The sequence below is a fragment of the Ursus americanus genome, chromosome 27 (genome assembly GCF_024610735.1).
Source record: "Ursus americanus isolate L20-20 chromosome 27, mUrsAme1.1.p, whole genome shotgun sequence".
Taxonomy (NCBI): Eukaryota; Metazoa; Chordata; class Mammalia; order Carnivora; family Ursidae; genus Ursus; species Ursus americanus.
In genome coordinates this window covers 10962648-10982157 of record NC_142153.1, presented here as the reverse complement: position 1 = coordinate 10982157, position 19510 = coordinate 10962648, and the positions used below count along the sequence as shown (strand labels likewise).

The 19510-nt window shown below is 39.6% G+C and overlaps 2 protein-coding genes and 1 long non-coding RNA gene across 4 annotated transcripts in view; 2 read left to right on the top strand and 1 right to left on the bottom strand.

Moving 5' to 3' along the window:
• BAG4 (BAG cochaperone 4) overlaps positions 1–4242 on the top strand; it is a 33900-nt gene extending 29658 nt beyond the window's left edge. For both annotated transcript variants that reach the window (XM_045779379.2, XM_045779378.2), the window contains 3 exons: positions 1516–1770; positions 2301–2555; positions 3284–4242. In XM_045779379.2, the coding sequence (XP_045635335.2) occupies positions 1516–1770; positions 2301–2555; positions 3284–3769 (996 nt within the window). In that variant the 3' untranslated portion in view covers positions 3770–4242. The remainder of the gene's footprint in view (positions 1–1515; positions 1771–2300; positions 2556–3283) is intronic.
• On the bottom strand, positions 967–16881 carry LOC123780445 (uncharacterized). Its single transcript, XR_006776412.2, has 3 exons — positions 15608–16881; positions 15008–15234; positions 967–3748 (listed from the first exon to the last, which is right to left on the bottom strand). It is a non-coding gene; the product is annotated as an uncharacterized LOC123780445 (long non-coding RNA).
• Positions 16882–16932: 51 nt separating this feature from the next.
• DDHD2 (DDHD domain containing 2) overlaps positions 16933–19510 on the top strand; it is a 28325-nt gene continuing 25747 nt past the window's right edge. Inside the window, exons 1-2 of the mRNA XM_045779377.2 lie at positions 16933–17207; positions 18716–18943. Coding sequence (XP_045635333.2) covers positions 18724–18943 — 220 coding nt within the window. The 5' untranslated portion in view covers positions 16933–17207; positions 18716–18723. The remainder of the gene's footprint in view (positions 17208–18715; positions 18944–19510) is intronic.

Genomic DNA, 19510 nt, shown 5'->3' with positions numbered 1-19510 from the left:
TTGAATATTATTTTCTTCAGGCATTAACAACTGTTTAAGCTATCAGGAGCCTTTTTTAAAATTGAGGCATAATTAACATATAATGTTGTATTAGTTGCAGAAGTACAATATGATGATTAGTATTTGTATACAATGGGAGATGGTCACCACAGTGAAGTCTAGTTAACATTGCAGGGATTCTTTTCTTGTTCTTCTACCTAAAGCGGAAAAGATTATCTTAGATGAGTATAGGAAAACTCGATTCTGTGTTTTTACCATTCAAAGTTTAGCTTTAATCTTGTTTGGATAATTAAACTAGGATTCTGGGTGCCAATAATAGTCTGGAGAGGTGATTTAAAACTATGGTAAGCAACATATGAAGAATTTGCCTCTGCAGTGTATTTACTTGGGAAGCAGAGTGGGATAGTATAAAAAACATGGTCTTTGGGGTCAGATCTGGTTTCATTTCTTGCTGTTGCCATAATAATAGTAACAACAGTGATATTATAAATAATAACCATTTATTGAGCATACTATATGCCAGACCGTATGCTAAGCATTTCTGTATATCATCTCATTTAATTTTCATAGTAGTCCTGCAAGGTAAGTTTATGATTTCCATTTTTCTGGTGGAGAAACGAAAGCTCAAGAGAGGTCAAACACAAAGACAGAGCTAGGTCTGTCTCTCTAGTCTTCTCTCAGTCGTATCATGTTTATTTTCTTCTCTGTCTAGCCTTTCTCCCGGGTTTCTGGAACCCCTCCCCAGGGGTGGGCACAAGTTCTCCGCTGTTAGATATAATTGTTAGGTATACTTATGGAAGTGTTTGGAAAGCACTGCTCTGAGGCCATCACTTCATCATGCATCACAACGTAATCTCCCATTGTTACAACACAGACTCTACAGTGATAATCTGGGTTTAATATGTGGTTATATGGTCATAATATATGAGAGAAAGAATGCTTCAGAGATTGCTTAGGGAGTTCATATTTCTTTTTTTTTTTTTTTTAAGATTTTATTTATTCATTTGATAGAGAGCACAAGCAGGGGGAACGGCAGGCAGAGGGAGAGGGAGAAGCATACTCCCCACTGCACAAGGAGCCCTATGTGGGACTCGATCCCAGGACCCCAGGATCATGACCTGAGCTGAAGGCAGATGCTCAACCGACTGAGCCACCCAGGCACCTGGGAGTTCATAGTTTCATTAGTTACTGATCTTTTTCCTTCCCAAATTTTTTTCTTTTTTTTTTTTTAAAGATTTTATTTATTTATTTGACAGAGAGAGAGACAGCCAGCGAGAGAGGGAACACAAGCAGGGGGAGTGGGAGAGGAAGAAGCAGGCTCCCAGCAGAGGAGCCTGATGTGGGGTTCGATCCTGTAACGCCGGGATCACGCCCTGAGCTGAAGGCAGACGCTTAACCACTGCACCACCCAGGCACCCCCTCCTTCCCAAATTTTTCAAAGTTGCATATTAAGTCAGGGCATTTCAGTTCTTCTATTCAGTCATCTTTTTTTCTTTCAACTTTGCTTTTTTACAGAGTTTGAATTCTTACACAAATGGAGTGTATGGCTCACCGTACCACACCGGTCCTGCGGCAAATACTGCCTCATACTCTGGGGCTTATTACACACCTGGATATACTCAGACCAATTACTCCCCAGAGGTTCCAAGCACTTACCGTTCACCTGGCAACAGCCCAGCCCCAGTCTCTCGTTGGCTGTATCCTCAGCAGGACTGCCAGACTGAAGCAGCCCCTCTTAGGGGGCAGGTTCCAGGATATCCTGCTTCACAGGTGAGCAGTTTTCTGTTGGGTTTTTATTTTTTAATGTTCTGTGAGTGAGGGGTGCTTGGGTGGCTCAGTCAGTTAAGCGTCCGACTCTTGGTCGTAAGTTCAAGCCCTGCGTTGGGCTCCACACTCGGTGTGGAGCCTACTTTAAAAAAATTCTATGAGTGATACCATGTTTATGGTCCACTTAAGGGGAGTTCTAATACATCTTTGTGCTTCCTAATAGCATATGGGTCCACTTATTTATAAAATATGGGACAGACTTATGCTGTACTTTAGCCATTGAATTTTAAGCTTTCTCCTTCTGAGTTTGATTGTCACTAAATCTGCCCCTTGTATCTTTGGAACCAAGTTTTTTTTTTTTTGGCTTAGAGAAGTCACTACAACTGATTGGAGATGCTACAACTTAGCTCAGTAGCAGCTAAAGTATACTCTGTTAAGCAGAGAGGAAGCATCTCAGTCTGTTTAGAGTATTTTCATTACTTTGTTAAGTTTTTTTTAGCAGTGACCAGCATATTTCCTTCCTCTCAATCTAGAACCCTGGAATGACCCTGCCCCATTATCCTTATGGGGATGGTAATCGTAGTGTTCCACAACCAGGACCAACTGTACGACCACAGGAGGACTCATGGGCTTCTCCTGGTGCTTATGGAATGGGAACTCGTTACCCCTGGCCTTCAGCTGCCCCCTCAGCACCACCTGGGAATCTCTACCTGAGTGAGAGTACTCCACCATGGCCTAGCAGCAGCTCTCCTCAGTTACCTCCCTCACCACCACCCCATCAGCCCAAGGTAGGAGACCTTCTAAACGTTCTTTTGGTGTTTGGGTAATTGAGAGAGCACAACATGGACATTTTCTGCATTGGTGTGGATTAAATGGGGACTAATCACAAAAAGTTGGTGATTACTATCTGTAGCTTTACATGGCCCAGTTTCTTTTTTTCTTTTAATAAGCTTTATTTTTTAGAGCAGTTTCAGGTTCGCATCTTTTTTGTAAAAGACAGAAAAATGCTCATTTACTCTTTGTTGTACTATCTGAATGTTTAACAAAGTCAAAGATGTATTTTATTACCTCGATCTGTAGACAGAAGACGATATCAGTGTGAAATTGTATAAACCATAGACTTGAACATCATTTGCCTGTGGCTAGGTTCCTTTTTAAGATCTATCTTAAGGTTTTAACTCTGTAAGGGAAAAACTATCTAATTCCTATTTATTAAGTCACTGTGGATTATGAGGTGGGAAGGATAGATTATGAGGTGTTCATGATGATGAGCGCTTCAGGGTAGATTCCAGCCATTATTCTCAGGAATTCTCTGCCTTTTACTTGACAGAGCACTCCTTTTATCTTTTTAGGGTTGTGTTTTTCTCAAATGATTAAGGAGGGAGGTCCAGTTTTATTAGTGGGGAATCTTTTCATGTACCTTCATGGTCAGGTGAAAGATGTAGGCTAACAAATCTGTTGTTGATGGATTCCCATTAAAACTGCTCTTTTCCCCTCTTTGCTCTCCCACTCCAAGGATTCCTCATACCCCTATAGCCAATCAGATCAAGGCATGAACCGGCACAACTTTCCTTGCACTGTCCATCAGTACGAGTCCTCGGGAACGATGAACAATGATAATTCAGATCTTTTGGATTCCCAAGTCCAGTATAGCGCTGAACCTCAGCTGTATGGTAATGCCAGCAACGAACACCCCAGCAATCAAGATCACAGTGATAATCTTCCTGAAGAGTGTTTATCTTCAGATGAAGGTACTCCCCCAAGTATTAAAAAAATTATACATGTGCTGGAGAAGGTCCAGTATCTTGAGCAAGAAGTAGAAGAGTTCGTAGGGAAAAAGACAGACAAGGCATACTGGCTCCTGGAAGAAATGCTAACCAAGGAACTTTTGGAACTGGATTCAGTTGAAACTGGGGGCCAGGACTCTGTCCGGCAGGCCAGGAAAGAGGCTGTTTGTAAAATCCAGGCCATACTGGAAAAACTGGAAAAAAAAGGATTATGAAGGATTTAGAACAAAGGGGAAGCCTGTTACTAACTTGACCAAAGAACTCTTGATTTTGGTTAATTAACCCTCTTTTTGAAATGCTTGTTGGTGACAAGAAGCAATACATTCCAACTTTCCTTTGATTAAAACTTGAAAAACTGGTAAAGGACTTGAAAGAACATTTTAGTTATGAGTTGTTTTCAGTTTTCAGACCAATGAATGTAATAGGAAACTGTGGAGTTACCGTTATTGCCACGTAGACTCACTCCTTAAGAAATTTGTGGATATCTACAAGCTGCTTCTTATCAGCAGGAGGGAAACACGCTTTATGTAACAGGCTTATCAAAAATCTACCAGATGAGACTGGATATAATCTGAGGCAAACAGGCTCTGTTTTTTTAACCATCTGGATTACTTGTCACATTTTTGTACATTGTGACTGCTTTCAGCATACACTTCATGTGTAAATTACAGCTTGGACTTTAGCCTTCTTGGACCTCTGTTTTGTTTTGTTATTTGCAGTTCACAAATATAGTATTATTCTCTACTTCTTGGTACGTTTTGTAGTAATATGTTTAATATAATTATTCAAGAGACTATATTGACAGCCAGATAGTATGGCAGTTCTGAATGAATTTATATCTTTCCACCACTTGAACATATTGCAGTGTGTAGTGAGTTCTTGAGCTAAAATTGTCTCTTTTTTTGTATCTATTATTAGGGTAGAGTTACCACTTCTACTTTTCATGTTAATAGTGGAAGGCGAATTGGGAGATGGCAAGGGCACAGGAATGAAATGTTTGTGGCCATTTTCTTTTTTGCTTTTTTATTGGTTTTGGATAAAGATCCACCTTAAAATTTCCTTCCCCTGCCCCCTAATTATCTTTTCACTGCTGCTGCTTCCATGTAGAGCATTACGATAGATACAGATGAAAAATTAAAGCCACAATGAGAATAAATAACTGCAAAAGTAATAAATGTGACCATTTGGAAATGCGCTTCTCTATCTAAAATAATTAGTTTCACCATGAAGATCCCTATGAGCAGACTTCAGCTCAGTTTGTAGTTGAAAACAATGAGGGTAATAAAGGATTCATGCTCAGGGAATGAATCAGCCATAGCGAGAGTGGGAAATTTTCTTCTTCTAAAGGTAGATTTGATGTTTAGCTTTATTTCCTAGGTTAAATTGTTTTATAAAAAAGATGTTTATTACCATTAATAACGGTCATTACAGAGCCAGATTTGAGAAAGGGTTATTGAAAGGGTCTTAGCTGGGCTTGCTTGGGTAGCTCTATGCTATGGTGTGGAAGAGACTTAGGTAAATGACCTACTTTTTCTGTCGAAGTGAGTTCTAGTATACAGTATCTGTTATTGGAAAAACAGCTCTTTCTTAATAAGATATCCAAGTGATAACTGTTTTTTCTAGACTCATTAGTCTAGTGATAATAGACTAGTCTGTTAGTGATAATAAATCTATCAGCCATCTCCTCTCCCTTTTTTTTTTTTTTTTTTTTGGTTAAGTAGGCTCCATGCCATGGAAGTCCAACGTAGGGCTTGAACTCCCAACCCTGAGATCAAGACCTGAGCTGAAATCAAGGGTTGGCCACCCAACCGACTGAGCCACCCAGGTGCCCCCATCTCCTCTCCTTTTAAACAAAACCAGACAAATATATATGATGAGAAGAAATGGAGTAAAAATATTGGCTGGGTCTTATGGGTAGGATGTATGACTTTATGGGATAATATGGTAACAATTTTATTCTAGGATTTTTGTTTTTGGCCTAATACAGGAATGTTAAAAAAAGGCTTTCTATGAAAATTAGGAAATTTTACTTGAAACTAAAAATTTGGAAGGGGGAGAACGTTAAAGCCAACTTAAAGGAAACTGGTGAAACAGTGACTCAGTGACTAATTCAGGAGAGAACACTGTTATTTAACCAAGGGCCCAAGATACCAATGTCCATGAAGTCTCAGTTTTTACACACACACACACACACACACACACACACACACACACACACACACACTATGTACCTATATGTGTATGGTTTTTAGCAGCTTTTTTTTGAATTTTGAGATAATTTTGGACCTCCCAAAGACTTGTAAAATTAGTAGTTTCTGTATACTCTTCTCGAACTTCCCCTTATGTTAACATCTTATATAACCATAGAACAATTGTCAAATTAATAAATTAGCCTTGATACAATACCGTTAACTGAAGTAGACAGTTTAAAAAAGTAGAGATTTTCTTGGTCTTTTCACTGATGTCCTTTTACTGTTCCAAGATCCCCTGCAGGATTCTACCTTGCATTTAGTTGTCATGTCTCCATAGTGTCCTCCCAGTCTGTGACAGTGTATCATGCCACCTGATGTCATAATGTGTTTCTGGTGTTGTTAACCTTAATCGCTATCTAGGGTGGTGTCTGCTAGGATTCTCTACTGTAAAATGCCTACGTTTTTCTTTGTAGTGACTAAATATTCGCTGGAGATACTTTGAGACTATGCAAATGTTTCTGCTTAAACTATTGCCCACTCATTTTCGTGTCCACTGCCAGATCTTGCTCGTGTCAGTTACTACTGTGGTGTTCGAGTGGTGATTTTCTGTTTCTTTAATTTCTTTTACATGTACTAATTGGAATTCTTCTGTAAGGAAAGGTTATCACATTTGGATTTATATTTTTAATAAGATATTCAGGATCAGTACAAACTTAGAACTTAAAGATGTAAACCATGTTAAGATGATTCCACATACCAATATCAAAGAAAGGAAAGTTTTGGTAACCTGCTTCAGAAAATATAATGAACTTAAGAAGGAAAATAGTATCTATTGTTTGTGGGTTTGGTTCAGTATTTGACCTAGTATTGACTTCAGACTGAATTCAGAATTTTCTTGGAGTTTCACATCTGGACTTTCTAAAAGTCTCTAAATTTGTATTACTTTGGGGATAGTTTTTGTCAAAATCTTGAATATAGTTAGACCTGGCATGTTAAATACAGCTATGTCTTCTTTATAATAAGCCATTATTGTTTCACATATAAATGCCAATATGAATATTGAGACAAATATGCCCTCATGAAGTATCTGGATGGCGGGTTATGCTTGTCTCTACATTGTTGGTATGGAATTCTTCTAAATGCTTTCAAAAATAGGGTTTTGAAAACAGTTCTTTAGTCGTCAATGTAATACCGTTAAAGGTAGGTAGATTTAAAATAAAGTTGAAGACTATAGATTAAATTGCATTTACAAAAAAGATTTTGGGGAGATGGATAGTTGATGAGTGGAATTTTTCATCTTTTTTTTTCTTTTTAAGAAAGTTATAAGCTTAAAGACTCAATTCTGTGGAAGTTACAAGGGTAAAGCGTCAGTTCTGTGACAGGGGCCATGCTTCTGCTCCCAGTCCCTTGTTTTCTTCTACAAAAGCAAGCACTTTTGTATTTTGAATCTTAACAAATTCTCTCCATATTTTTGTTGTTCTGTTGTTTTTTTAGTTGCTGTATCATTTATTTCTGCTCTAATCTTTATTATTTCCCTCCCTCTGCTGCTTTTGGGTTTTGTTTGTTCTTTTTCTAGCTCCCTTAGGTGTTATCTCCATATTTTAAATTTTTATTTATTTATTTATTTTTTAAGTAATCTCTACACCCATTATGGGGCTTGAACTTACAACCCCAAGATCAAGAGTTGCACACTCCACCGACTGAGCCAGCCAGGCACCTTTCCATATTTTTTTAATGACACAATTGTATTGCTTTTATCAATTTTAGGTCATTTCTACTAGTTTTCTATTATAGAGGCTGAAGGTTGGGTTTATCTCTCTGCTCTTAACCATACACACATCTCAGTCCTCATCCCCCAAACTCAAAATCCCCCCCAGTCTAGTTATAGGATGATTTTGTTGTACATTATTATGACCATGTAAATGCTAACTGGAGCTGAGTCGTGTTGTAAACCATGATTACTTTTCCTTTCCTGAACAACAACTTCTTTTCCCTGCAGTTAATCATTTATTTATTGCGTTTGCTCAGATAGCTAATTTGACCTCAAGCCCTCCATCATGTGTAAATCTTCTTTTAAGATGTTCAGACAGATAGTTTAGTAATTTCAAACTCCTGAAGAAGTCTACCCTGGAGCCTTCTGACTGGAGAACTGGTATGTTCTGATTGTGTATTATCATTCTGGGATCTTCTACTTATCCTGGTTTTGCTTCTCCTGCTAGTTTCCTGTTCTCTGTAGCTTATGTCTTTCTCTTAATTTATTCCCTCAGTTTGGTAGAGCAGGTTTTCCAGTAACTTCCTGCAAAAGGGTGCAGGAGAAATAGTTTTTTTTTACATCTTACATATTTGAAAATGTATTTTCATGATCCTTTGTATAAAACCCTTTTCTCTGGAGGCTTGTATGATATTTTTGTCCCTTGTGTTCTGAAATTTCCTAACAGTGTAGCTTTGGTGTGGGTCTGTTTTTGTGCATTTTACTGGGCACATTTCATTCTGGAAACTCATATCCTAAGTCCTATGACATTGTCTTGATTTTGTGTTTTAATTTTCCCCCTCCATCACCCTCATCTGTTAACTCTTTATAGAATTCCTGCTGTTTCTGTTATAGATCTCTTAGACTTTTTTTTTTTTAAGAGAGAGGGAGAGTGTGTGGGGTGGGGGGGGACAGAAGTAGAGAGAAGATCTTAAGCAGGGTCCATGTCCAGTGCAGAGCCCAACACGGGGCTCAGTCTCACGATCCTGAGATCAAGACCTGAGCTGAAATCAAGAGTCGGATGCTTAACCCAGTGAGCCACCCAGGTGCCCCCAGACTGGTTCTTTGATCACTTTTCTTTTTTACTTTTTGCCTTTCTGCTGTACTTTGCGGGAGGTTTACTCACCTTTACCTTCTAAATCTTCATTGAATTTTACATTTCTACTGTTTATTTTTAAATTTTAAGAATTTTTGTTTTTTGTGTTCCTTTATGGAATTCTGCTTTTGTTTTTGGTTGTAGTATCTTCTATCTCTGAGGACTATTAATGATAATTTCTCAGTGTTTCCTTTTTACTGAATAATGGATTTCCTCCATAATTGCTTTTTTTCCTTTCTGTTTTGATCTCCATCTTTATCTTGTTAGAGATATTTTCTCAAATGTCTGTTAGTTCATGGTTGTGTTTTCTAGTGGAGACCCAAAATTGTTTCTAGAAAATGCTTCCTCACCATTTCGTTTTTATTTTTTCATATTTGTTAGAAGGGAATGGCTCTTTTAAATCTGAAATTAGGAAGGGAGGATTGTCTGAATAATTTTCATCCTGTGTGTAAATGCGAGGTTTTATACTCCCATGTGGCTTTTCTCACCAGGAGTGAGAAACTCACTCACTCTCATTCCTCTGACAGTGAGGATTTAGGGGTTTCTGGGATCAGGGCATATTTTCTGTCTGCCAACCCTTAGATGTCCTTTGATTTTGCAATATATACTTTGTCTTCATAGGCTAATGTTAAGAGTAGTGTTGTCTAATAAATTATAGGACTTCTAGTTACATTTGGATTTCAGATAAGTAACATCATTTTAAAAAAATGATTATGTTCCAAATATTGTATGGGACATACTGATACTAAAAATGACTATTTTCCTGAAATTCAGATTTATTGGAGGTACTGTATTTTTTGAAGTTTTTGAGATACTTGTAGATTCACATGCAATTTTAAGAAATAATGCACAGCTTTCATGTACTCTTTACCTGGTTTCCTGCAATGGTAATATTTTGCAAAACTTAACTGCAGTGTCACAACGAGCATATTGACACTGATGCAGTCAAGAAACAGAACAATTCCACCACATTTATTCTTACTATTGACCTTTCATAGGCACACCTACTTCTCCTTTCCCACCATACTTAAACCTGTGGCAATCACTAACCTGTTTTCCATTTCTGAATTTTGCCATTTTGAGAATGTTATATAAGTAGAATTGTACAGTACTATAACCATTAGAGACTGGATTTTTTTCACTCAGGATAATTCTCTTGAGAGCCATTCCAGTTGTTTCCTATATCAGTAGTTCTTTTTTTATTGCTAAGTAGTAGTCTGTGATACGGATATACCACAGTTTAACCACTCATCTATTGAAGACATCGGAGTTGTTTCCAATTTGGGGCTGTTATGAATAAAGCTGCTATGTACATTCATGTACAGGTTTTTGTGTGGACATGGTTTTCATTTCTTTGGGAAAAATGCCCAGGAATGCAGCTCTGGGCCATAGTGTCGTTGCATGCTTAAGTTCGTAGGAAATTACCAAACTTTTCTAGAGTGGCCGCGCTATTTTACATTCCCACCAGCATGGATGAATTTCTCTGCATCCTTGCCAGTATTTGATGGTGTCACTATTTTTTTATTTTAGGTGTTCCGATAGATGTGTAGTGATACCTCGTTGTGGTTGAATTTGCATTTCCTTAGTAGTTAATGATGTTGAACATCTCTGCACGTGCTTATTTGCCACCTGTGTATTCTCTCCCGTGAAATGTCTGTGTGTCTTTTGCTCATTTTAGGGGGATTTATTTTAATAAGCTGCTTATTTTAGAGTAGTTTAGATTTATAGAAGAATTACAATGCTACAGAGTTCCTTTATATTCTGCATTCTATTAATACTTTAAATTAGTATTGTACATTTGACACAGTTAATGGACCAATAAGGATAGATTCTCATTAACTAAAATGCATACTTTCTTCAGATTTCCTTAGTTTTTACCTAACAACGTTTTCCTCTTCCAGGATCCCATTCAGAATACCACATTACGTCTAGTAATCATATCTTCTTAGGAGCCTGTTTGCTGTGACAGTTTCTCAGACTTTCCCTGTTTTTGATGACCATGACCATCTTGAGGAGTACTAGTACTGGTCAGATATTTTGTAGACTACCCCTCAGCTGGGATTTGTCTGATGTTTGTCTCCTATACACTGGGGCTGTGGGTTTTTGGGAGGAAGACCACAGAGGTAAGTGTCCATCTCATGTATCAAATAACTTACACTGTTGATGTTAACCTTAATCACCTGGCTGAGGTAGTGTTTGTTAGGTTTCTCCACCGTAAATTACTTTCTTTTCCCCTTTTTCCTACTGTACTCTTTGGAAGGAAGTCCTTATACACAGCTCCACACTTAAGGAGTAGGGAGTTATCCTCCACCTCCTCGAGAGTGTTTATCTACATAAAGTATTTGGAATTTCCCTGCAAGGGATATTTGTCTGTTCTCCCATTTGTTTGTTTGTTTAATCAATTTATATCAGTATGGATTCATAGATATTTATTTTATACTGTGTTATGATCTAATACTACCTTATTTATTTTGTTGCTCAGATTCTCTTGCTTTGGCCATGGGAGCTCTCTCAGTTGTGTCCTTTTGACATACCCCATCATTGTGTGTGGCTTTTTTTTTTTTCCCCACCCCCTTCCCTTACTTTCTGGCACTAGAAGAATCTCCAGGCTCATCTTATATATTTTCTGTTCTAGTTTTAGAATGAATTATTTCTCCAAGAAGCCCTGGTTCCTGTTATTGAAAAATGGTATTGAAACCAAACTTGGGCTCTATCATCCTCATTGCTGAATTTTGAGAATTCTTTGTTTTTTAGAGACAAGTCCCTTGTCGGATGTGTGGTTTGCAAATATTTTATCCTGGCCTGCAGCTTGTCCATTCATCCTAACAGAGTCTTTCCCAGAGCAAAAGTTTTTAATTTTGAAGCAATCCTATTTATCATTTTTTCCTTTTAAGGAGTGGACTTTTGGTGTCAAGTCTCTAAGAACTTCTGGTTTATTTAACCCCAGTTCCTGAAGATTTTCTCCTATTTTTTTCTAAAAGTGTTATATTTTACATTTGTGTTTGCTACATTTACACTGGCTCTGAAGGGAAGGAAAAATTCTTCCTCTACCCTCAAGGTCTTCCAGCTGGACTAAGAATTAAACTTACATGGGACAGATTAACAGGAGAAAAACACCAAAGTTTTATTATGGGTGCATGGAGGCCCAATAATGAAATTGAGACCTCAAGAAGTGACCAAGGCAGGCAGTATTTACACTTTTTAGACAGACAAATTTGTGAGGAACTGACAGGACAAAGAAAACTTAACTTTGGGAGGCTCAATTAGGAATTCTAAACAGAATTTGGGCTGTGGTAGTCAGTAAAAAGTGACAAGGGTTGTTTACACAGCCTCCTTGGCTGTAAATTTCCCATCTCTGGGCGATAAAGATGTCTCTTTTACCTCCTGGTGCAGGGAGGGTACCTTTCACATAGGAGACTTATTTCCTGCTTTCAGGGGACAGAGGAAGGTCAGAGTGTCCTTGCACAGCCTGTCTCTTAAGTAACTTTTAAAGATTATTTGAGAGAGAGAGCACAAGCAGGCAGAGGGGCAGAGAGAGAGGTCGAAACGCTGCTGAGCAGGGAGCCCGATGGTGGGCTCGATCCCAGAACCCTGGGATCATGACCTGAGCCGAAGGCAGACGCTTAACCGAGTCACCCAGGCGCCGCCCCTTAAGTAATCAATATGCCAACGTGGCCTATCATAGGGCCACCTGCCTTTGGCCCCTACAGCTCAGTCTGACAACCCTAGCCAACAGGAAGCCTTGGCTTGATGGAAACCTCCAAGAGCTAGAGGAGAGCCAGCTTGCCACACAGCTTAAACTGAAGTTCTCAGGTTACCAGCCTCCAAAACAGCCCCCATTGCAGGAAGACAAAGATCATAAGGAAAGTATAAATCATTTTCCTCAAAGTAAAAACACTCTAAGATTATCAAAGCTGAGGGCAGAAACTATTCAGTTGTGGCTATAAAGTAATACAATGCATTTTCATGAATGATTTATGGACTTAACAAAAATCACCAACTTTGGGTTGGAGGAGAACATCACGCTATTAATCACTAAGGTTTCTTCCAGTTCTAACATTCTTAATTTATAAACAAAGTTGGTGGTATAGCCAAAATTATAGCTCAGGTCTTCTGTTTCTTGATTTAAGCACCTTGCCTCATAGCAGCAGCCTGTATATTCTAGATTAAAATGTAGATTCATGACCCCTCTGATTAAACTCTTCTAGTTAATCAGAATCTCTGGCTGTTGGATCTAAAAATCTACATCTTAAAGAATGTACTTAGCGGGGGCGCCTGGGTGGCTCATTTGGTTAAGCTCTGCCTTGGGCTCCTGTCCTGATCCTAGAGTCCTGGGATTGAGTGCCTCGTCGGGCTCCCTGCTTGCTGCTCCCCCTGCTTGTGCTCTCTTTCTCTAATAGATTTTTTTAAAAGTGAAAATAAAGAATCTACTTAGCATATTGTTCCGTTCATTGAAGTTTGAGAATCACCGTCACAGCCTGAACTTCTGCTATTTTATAGTCAGAGCATCCAAGACAACTGTGGAGTGTTCTCAACTCGAGATACCTAGCTGTCCACCAGGGATTGAGGACTCCTGCCTCCAAAAACTATATATCCTTATGCCTAATGCCTTGATAGGCACTCAACACATCCATTTTGAATACTGAAATACGGTTTATTTCGGAAAGAAATGGGAATTCAAAATGGATGCCTCGCAATTTTTCTTACTTTGGATATGAAATCCAGTTGTTTTATGACCTTAGACTCCTGCTTTTGCTCTTGAGGCAACTTACTGGCAATTAGCATTATCTTTTGTATTAGAGCATGGAGTCAGGAAACTGCCTAGCACCAGAGACCAAATGTACCCCACTGCCTGCTTCTGTAAACAGTTTTGTTGGGATAGCCACACTCACCGCTTTACCTACTGTCTCTGGCTGCTTTTTTGCTACAACGGGAGACCTGATTATTTGTGACAGAAACCTTACGGCCCACAGAGCCTGAAATAGTTACCTGGCCCTTTACAGAAAAAGTTTGCTGCCCCCTCCACTAGAGAATTGAAAAGGACAATTTGTTTCAGATTTTGCTTTTTAAGGTGTTTTTTTTTTCCTGGTAAAAGATCTGATATACAACTGCAAACAATAGCCAGTGAAAATTGAGTGGGATTTTTTTAAAGCGATATACCATAAAATATTCTCTTTTTCTGAACCTACCTACCTAGTGAGCCTTCTTGGTAACCTAAAATGTATACTGCTTAAAGCAGTGTTTCTCAAAGTGTAGACCCCATACTACCTGCCTTTAAATCATCTGGAGTGCTTGTTTAAAATGCAGATTCCTGAATCCCGCCAAAGACCTGAATGAGAATTTCTGGGGGGTATACCTGGACATTTGATAACTCCCTCTTTTGTAACTATCAATGTATGTGGCTCCTGTCTCTGTTATGACACTCAAGATATATTTATTTGTTTACCTGCTTGTCTCTTAAGATTGTGAACTCCTTCAGGGTAGGTGTTGTGTTATTCATTACTTTTATATTCCAAGCTGCTGGGTGGGCCCATTTAATTGCTGTAGTTCTCAAAGGGTAGTCCACGAATGCTGAGGGTCCTTTCAGGGATCACAAGATCAAAACTATTAATACTAAGACATGATTTGCTTTTTTTTTTTGCTGTGTTTTTGACATTTGCACTGTTGATGCAAAAGCAGTGGTGGGTAAAACTACTGATGCCTTAGCAAGAATTAAGGCAGTGGAAATAAACTGTACTGTCAGTCCTTGTAGTGTGCACTGCCATGCGTTCATAATAAAAATAGTGCCCATTTCACTGAAGCATACTGTTCATGAAGTAAAAATTACTAATTTTATTAAATATTAACCCCCACATTCACACCTTTTTCATATTCTGTGTGATAAAATAGTATGCATGCAACAGTTCTGCTGACTGAAGTATGCTGGTCTGTTGAGGAGAAAGCACTTAAACTATTTGCACTGGTAACTGAACCAGCTACTCATTTTCTCATGGAACATCATTTTTATTTAAAAATACAGAGAAACTAGGGCTAGTTAGACTGAGCTATTTGATAAAGAGTCTCTTGAAAACAAGTGAGCTTGTTACTTCAAGGAAAACAACTGACAGTATTTATTCCCAATGATAAACTGTGACCCTTCAAGAAAAAAAGCAGACTTTAGAGAACTTTTATTTGCTAAGAGCTTGACAGCTTCCCAATACTTAAAGGCTCTTCTAATGAGACCGCTGGTAATTAAAAATGTATGTATAGTATAATGAAATGTGTTAACATTTGGAAGACTTAATAGCACAGTGAACTGATATTTTCCAAATAACCAATGCTTGATGTCATAAATCATGTATAGGTAAAAGATCCATTCAAAGTGCAAGATAGACCAATGGATTTTAATGTATCAGAATACAAAATATTCACTGACCTGTTTTTGGATTCCATATTGCAACGGACCTTTAAGAAGCCACCATTTGTTGAATTTTAGTGTAGCATTAAAAAGAATAGCCATAATTATCTGAAGAGGCTGTTAAAATACTTCTTCCTTCTCCAACTACATAGTTGAGGGAAGCTGGGTTTTCTTCATATACTTCAACCAAAACTAAAGTTGTAACAGTTTGAATGCAGAAGCAAATATGAGAATCCAACAGTTTTCTGTTAAACCAGACATTAAAGAAATTTTCAGAAATGTAAAGCAATGTCATTCTTTCCCCTGATTTTTTTCATTTTGGAAAATATTTTTCCATTAAAAATTTTATTTATAAGAAATGGGTTTTTAATGTTATTTTAAATGAATTAGTAAATATTTAAATTTCTGTTTTAATTTCTAATACAGTAAATAATGATAGATATAAGCTACATAACCAATACTCTTTAAGGTCCTCAATAATTTACAGGGTAAAGGGTTCCTGAGACCAAAAAAATTGAGAAGAGCTGGTACCGAGGATATAGAGATTTGGAGATAGAGGACCTAAATTCAAGGTCTGGTTTTGTCACTTAACTGACTGAGTTGAAGTAAGTTACTTACCTGCAGGCTCTGAAGACAGACACCGTGTTTGCTATTTTGGCTCCATCACTTGCTGATAGCATGACTTTGGAGAAGTCATTTTACCTCTCCAAATAGGGAGAACTGTAGTCTGTACTTCAAGTTGTGAGGACTAAATGGGATTACACTTGTAAAATGCTTACAACCCTACCTAGAAGCAGTAAGAGCTCAGTAAATGCTAGCTCCTATTATTAGTCTGTGATATTAGCTAGTCATCTGACAAGATCCTAGAGAATGGGACAACTCTGGCATTCCTTACCCTCTCCCTGGAGAGCAGAAGCTTTTTTAGGTGTTGTAAGTTTGAGAAGGTATAAGTAAACTTGTGAATATCTGTGTGTGGCTGTTAAACTGTAAGAGAATTAATGTTATAAAAATTCTTTTTTCTCGGTTTCTGAAGAAATAACAAAACTGAAAATATCCCTGAATCCTTGCCCTATAAACTAGTTAGAAAATAGGAATATCTGTGTGTGGCTGTTAAACTGTAAGAGAATTAATGTTATAAAAATTCTTTTTTCTCGGTTTCTGAAGAAATAACAAAACTGAAAATATCCCTGAATCCTTGCCCTATAAACTAGTCAGAAAACAGACAAGTGTCTTACTGAATACTCAAAGGAGCGGAGGCCTTCCAGAAAACTAAATACCCAGGAGAACAGGGCAGGCCATTAGCTTCAAGACTGTGGGAAATTCATTTCAACTTTTCACCTCAATTATGTCAACCCGTTTGGACCTCGCTTCCAACCCCTCGTGCAGCTTTTAAATCTGGTGAAGCTCACTTCTATATTTTTATAGATTTTTTTTTTTTTCTTGGCAGCCTCAAAATGCTAAGAAATGTAAGGGGGAGGCAAAGCCCCAGAGAGAAACTTTTTTCTTTGCAAATGCCAATGGTATCCATTCTCCTTTCACACCCATAAGTGGAAGCTGCTGCGAGCGCCCTTTCGTTCTATTGCTCACCAGGGTCGTGGCATCTGCGTTTCCAGCGGGTTCTCCCATCTTTCCTGGCCCTTTAGTACAGTTAGCCAGAGTAGTACCAGGGTCAGCGCGCCTCTTTTCCCATCAGTCTACCAAGTGAGGAGGCTGGGCTGGTTAATCCTGAAGAAGCTTTCTTTCACTGAAACTCAAAATGCTCCCTTACTCCTATAATGTCTTATCCCTCATCCCTGCCTCTCAAAGACCTCCGACCTCAGACGGAGATTCCGCGCGCCGGCTCAGAGCGGAGGGCACGCCCCACGCACAGCCCGCACGCCCAGCGCTTCGGCTCCCTGCCCGCAGGAAGGAGCCACATCTCGCGCGATTCCTTCCACCTCTCGCGACACTTCCTGCCAGTCTCCTGCGGCCCTCCTTGCCCCACCCATCGCTTCCACTCAGCGGTCCTCGAACCTCACCTTTGCTCTCAGTAGCCGGACCCGCTGCTCGCCCGCTGGGAGCGCAGTGGAGCCCAGTGTTGGGCACGAGCCTGGCGGGGCTGCAGGCTCCGCCCAGCTGCGCCCGGCCCCGCCTCGGCTCGGGGGAAAGGCCGCCGCGGGGACATGTCGTGCGCCCCTCAGCGAGGGCAGGAGTGTGTGAAAGGCAGTGGGGCTGTCAGGTGAGACCGCGACGGCGTGTTGGGGTGGGCGGCTGGGCGGAGGGAGGCCCCACGGGACTGCGGGTTGGAGGCACTGCGGGATGAGGATGCCGGGGGCGGAGGAGTCCGCGATGCCTGAGACAGCGAAAGGAGGTGCTGGGAGGACCACCCCCGGGGGTGGGTGACCTCGTCTGGATGGAGCGGCCAGGCTTCCCTTTGTACCGACTGCGCTCTAAGGCACCGGGAAATTACCTCCTTTCCATCGGTGGCTCTGCTCCGCTCTGCAGGGCTGGAAGCGAGAGGAGGCAAGTCCCCGAGCTCTGAGGTTCCAGGTCTGGGCTGCAGGAGGCCCAGGGTCGTGGGGGAGAAGGGACGCGCCAAGGTAGCGGAGGTAAATTGGCGCTAGGAAAAAAGATAAAGTGGCCGAAAGCCTGGAGAGCGTTCGCTCAGGGGAGGCCAGGTGTTTGCCATCCCGCAGCGCTCGGTGCTGAGATACCAATAATGTTGCTCACTCCCTTCAGGTTGAGTACACTTCAGTGTGTGCAGTGTACTTGCCAAGTGGCCTGGGTGTTGAAGGGGTAGGACCACATAGGTCACAGTCGTCTTTGAGGGAAGGAGGCTTTTGAGGTCACTTGTTACTTTTCTCCTGAGACTTGGACGGTGTGAGTGGGTGCGCGCGTGCGCACAGTGGCTCAAACGAGGGTTCGTGTTTTCAGAATTTGTGCCCTAGTCGCTAATTAAGTACATTTCAAGGATCAATAAAAGGTGACAGGTTCTTAAGTGAATAGTTTTACTTTCAATATTTTAAGATTCCTATAATCATGTAAGTGTGTAATGCTAGGGGCCTGGAGCCTGACATCTAGGTGTTATTAAGACAGTTGGAGTAAATTTTTTGCCTTTAGCAATAGACTTAGATTGGAATTAGAGTAAGATGTTTTGTTGCAATCAAGTTTTTGACCATGTGTTTCTTCTGATTCAGCGTTTGTCCTTTTTTTTTTTAAAGTTAAGTTAATTTTAATTTTATTTTATTTTAAAATTTCATTTATTTGAGAGAGTGAGCAAGCTAGAGAGAGCACGAGGAGGAGGAGCAGAGGGAGGAGAGGCAGAAGCAGACTCCCGGGGAGCAGGGAGCCCAATGGGATGCGGGTCTCTATTCCAGGACCCTGAGATCATGGCCTGAGCCAAAGACAGATGCTTAACTGACTGAGCCATCCAGGCGCCCCTCTGGGTTTGTCTTATACTTTATTGATTGATTAAACCCATGCAGTTTTCCGAGAGAATTGGGAAATCAGTGTAAAGTGGTTGGTCTGACTATAAGAAGCATTTTGTTTAAAGCTCCCCCTCAAATCTAGCTGTTAATTTATACCTTATTTCCATATTCAGTTGTGTGGCCCCCTGAGATTTTTTTTCCCAGAAATGGCTCCTTAAAATGACCAGTTGTGTGTGTATGTGTGTGTGAGAGAGAAATTTCAGTGTTAATGGAAGAAAAATGATTTTTCCCGATAGTTTTCTTATGTCTTGTCTTTTAGAGAGCGAAATGTCATCAGTGGAATCACACCAGGAACAATTGTCCCAGTCAGATCCATCCCCGTCACCAAACTCATGTAGTTCCTTTGAGCTACTAGACATGGATGCTGGCGGTTTGTATGAACCAGTTTCTCCTCATTGGTTTTATTGTAAAATAATAGATTCTAAGGAGACATGGATTCCTTTCAACTCTGAGGATTCACAGCAGCTGGAAGAGGCATATGGCTCTGGTAGGATAAAAATGATGACTTTTAATAGATTAAGACTATTTCTCTCAGTCTAATAGAATAGTTCTTATATTGAGTGTTATTAAAAATATTAGATTTTTTTCTTGTTTTCCTATAGCACCTTTTTTTTTTGTAGTTCTCTCTCCTACAGCATTTTTATATAGAAATAGAAGTTTTGCACTACTAACCAGTCAATTTATAATATTTAAGAATTTGGGCTGTATTTGAAAACAGTACTTATTGTAATTTCTGCATAGTTATCTAATAATATTTCTTATGTTCTAGCATATGTTTCAGTTTTTGTTTATGAAGAGTGGGGGCATGTCACATTGCAAAAGAATGAATTCTTTAATTTGTCACTTGTTTTTTCTACTTCTATGAAACAAGAATGGCTCTAGTAACTGTTTTATCATCCTGATGGTCATGGTTGTTAATTCACTTTTTGGCCCCTGAAGCAAAAAATTCAGAAAAGCCTTATATACTTTTGTTTGTTACAATGGGACATTACTGTCTCTCAGAAAAAGAACAAAACAGTGTTTGGGTATTATTTTTTTCACGTATCATTAAAAC